This window comes from Rhipicephalus sanguineus, chromosome 7 (assembly GCF_013339695.2).
Source record: "Rhipicephalus sanguineus isolate Rsan-2018 chromosome 7, BIME_Rsan_1.4, whole genome shotgun sequence".
Taxonomy (NCBI): Eukaryota; Metazoa; Arthropoda; class Arachnida; order Ixodida; family Ixodidae; genus Rhipicephalus; species Rhipicephalus sanguineus.
Genome location: NC_051182.1, coordinates 66,827,022 through 66,829,186, shown reverse-complemented (window position 1 = coordinate 66,829,186; position 2,165 = coordinate 66,827,022). Strand labels below are relative to the sequence as shown.

Genomic DNA, 2,165 nt, shown 5'->3' with positions numbered 1-2,165 from the left:
ATTTTTTTTTCTTCAAGTGCCCACGGCCACTTGTCTGCAGGGGGGGCCTATCTGTGGCATACTTTTCTTCTTCTTCTGGCACGACGCACTTGGGACATAAACTAGTAGTGGGTAGTCTGCTGTGGAGAAAGAAGAAGTAGTTGGAACAATGGCGGAAATACAATAATAAACCGCGCTGTGTTTTCGGAACCGCGTTTCAGTGTGCTATACTATCTTTGCAGAGATTAGCAGATGGATCATACATCTGTACGTGTTGCGTTCTCAGCGTTCACTTGTGCTGATGCGATAGACTGCACGAAGGTCGTTACGCTCGCTGTGCCGGGTGTGTTTCTTTCCGCCAGCGTTTTGTTGAGTTACGCCAGATCGGATCCTAACGGAGTTAGCCGCTAGGCTTACTTAGCATGGCATTCTAATTTGTTGCTATCGCATTCGTTGCTTCGCCCTTGCGGCGAAACTGTGACTTCTTTATTCGCGCGTTCTTCCACAGGCGATGGTGACGGAAGACTTGCCGACGAGCACGAGACTATTACAGCCTCGAGTATGGCCCACACTCGCATCCAGAGGGAACTGCACGAGATGGCCAAGGACCCTCCGAGCAATTGCTCGGCTGGACTCATCGACTCGGGCGACCTGTTCCACTGGCAGGCAGTCATCGTAGGACCCGAGAACACACCTTTCGAAGGAGGGATGTTCAACCTCAACATCACCTTCCCGAATGACTATCCGTTCAAGCCGCCCGCGGTAATACAGTTATACACGTGTCATCGTTACCACTTTCTGGTTCGACGATTATCTCAAATTAAAAGGCCCCTGGCCATGCTGCTTCAGTTCAAATTTTGATTACGCGAGGGAAGTTACAAAGCGCCACCCAAAGAGCGCTTTACCATAGGAATATTTAAACACTTGTTCATTATAGATGGCTCGCACTCACGTCACTGAAACTATTATGTAACTGCGCCAAAAGCGGATGGTAACATAACAGGAGAGGAAACCGCCATGTTGGAGTACCAACATGGCGGGGTGCCAAGTTTGTGATGTCACGTTAGCCTTTTTAGAACATGGCATCCATGTTCTTTCGTTATTCATGCACAGAGACCAATAACGTTCCTGCCACGTCTTTGTCGCATTGAAGCAGGCTAACCGAAACGTGTTTATGGTCCCTTGACGTCATCATAGCCGCCATGTTGGAGTACCGATATGTCAAGAAGCGGCGTCTATAACGAGCAAGCTATCAAAAGGACGAGTTGTAACAAACTACACCCCTCCAGGAAGCGGTCTGTACTGCCAAAGCAGACATCCTCTCCCTTTGCGTCAGCTCGCGTCCGCAAGTGCTGCGTATTCCCAACTGCCGGAGTCGATGTTCACGTGACGAGCCTCGCCTCCTTCTCTTTTTTCGCGGCCTTTCTTCGCGTTGCGGTCCCGCATTGAATGAATATTCAATGCAGGCCCCGCATTGAACACATCGAGTGCGTAAAATTTTTTAGCCTTATTCGCCATCTCCCCTCGACAACCTCGCAGGTGCAGTTCCTCACCAAAATCTACCACCCAAACATCAACGACGTCGGCCACATCTGCCTGAACATCCTCGGGGCTCAGTGGTCGCCGGCACTGTCCGTCGCCAAGGTGCTGCTGTCCATATGCGTGCTCATGTGCGAGCCGAACCCGGACGATCCGCTCATGCCGGACGTGGCGTCGGTGTACAAGAGCAACCGCTTCCAGTACAACGCCACCGCGCGCAAGTGGACCAAGGAGTACGCCATGGAATAACGGGACGAACGGCGGTGCCAACGCCAACCTCGGTTGAGATTCAGCAGTGCACCGTTTGAGAGAGCGTGGTAAACAGACACGTCAAGCCTTCCCCGCTGTCTGCCAACGGACGCCTTCGCAAATTCTCTTCTGGAGTTTTGAAATCATTTCAGGCCCCGACCACTAGATCAGATTTGCGCAAAGAAGACCAAGCAGTCGGTCGTGCCGCAGCGATGGAGCATGCAGCCTGTGGTGCTACTTTCTCGACTTGACTCAGTCTTTATAGCCGACCTAAGCAAACGCCATTTTTTTCCTCTACGGAATCAACCAAAGAACGACGACGCTGGCGAACGCTCTGAGCAGCGTGGCCCGTAACATCGACCGCTCCGTGTGATCATGAAAACTGTGTAGTTTGTAGT

General features: G+C 51.6%; 1 protein-coding gene across 1 annotated transcript; it reads left to right on the top strand.

Moving 5' to 3' along the window:
- The first annotated feature begins 540 nt into the window (after positions 1-540).
- Positions 541-1,767, top strand: LOC119399484 (ubiquitin-conjugating enzyme E2 D4). Its single transcript, XM_037666287.1, has 2 exons — positions 541-741; positions 1,519-1,767. Exons 1-2 carry the CDS (start codon positions 541-543, stop codon positions 1,765-1,767), a joined length of 450 nt encoding a protein of 149 aa, XP_037522215.1.
- Positions 1,768-2,165: the final 398 nt, after the last annotated feature.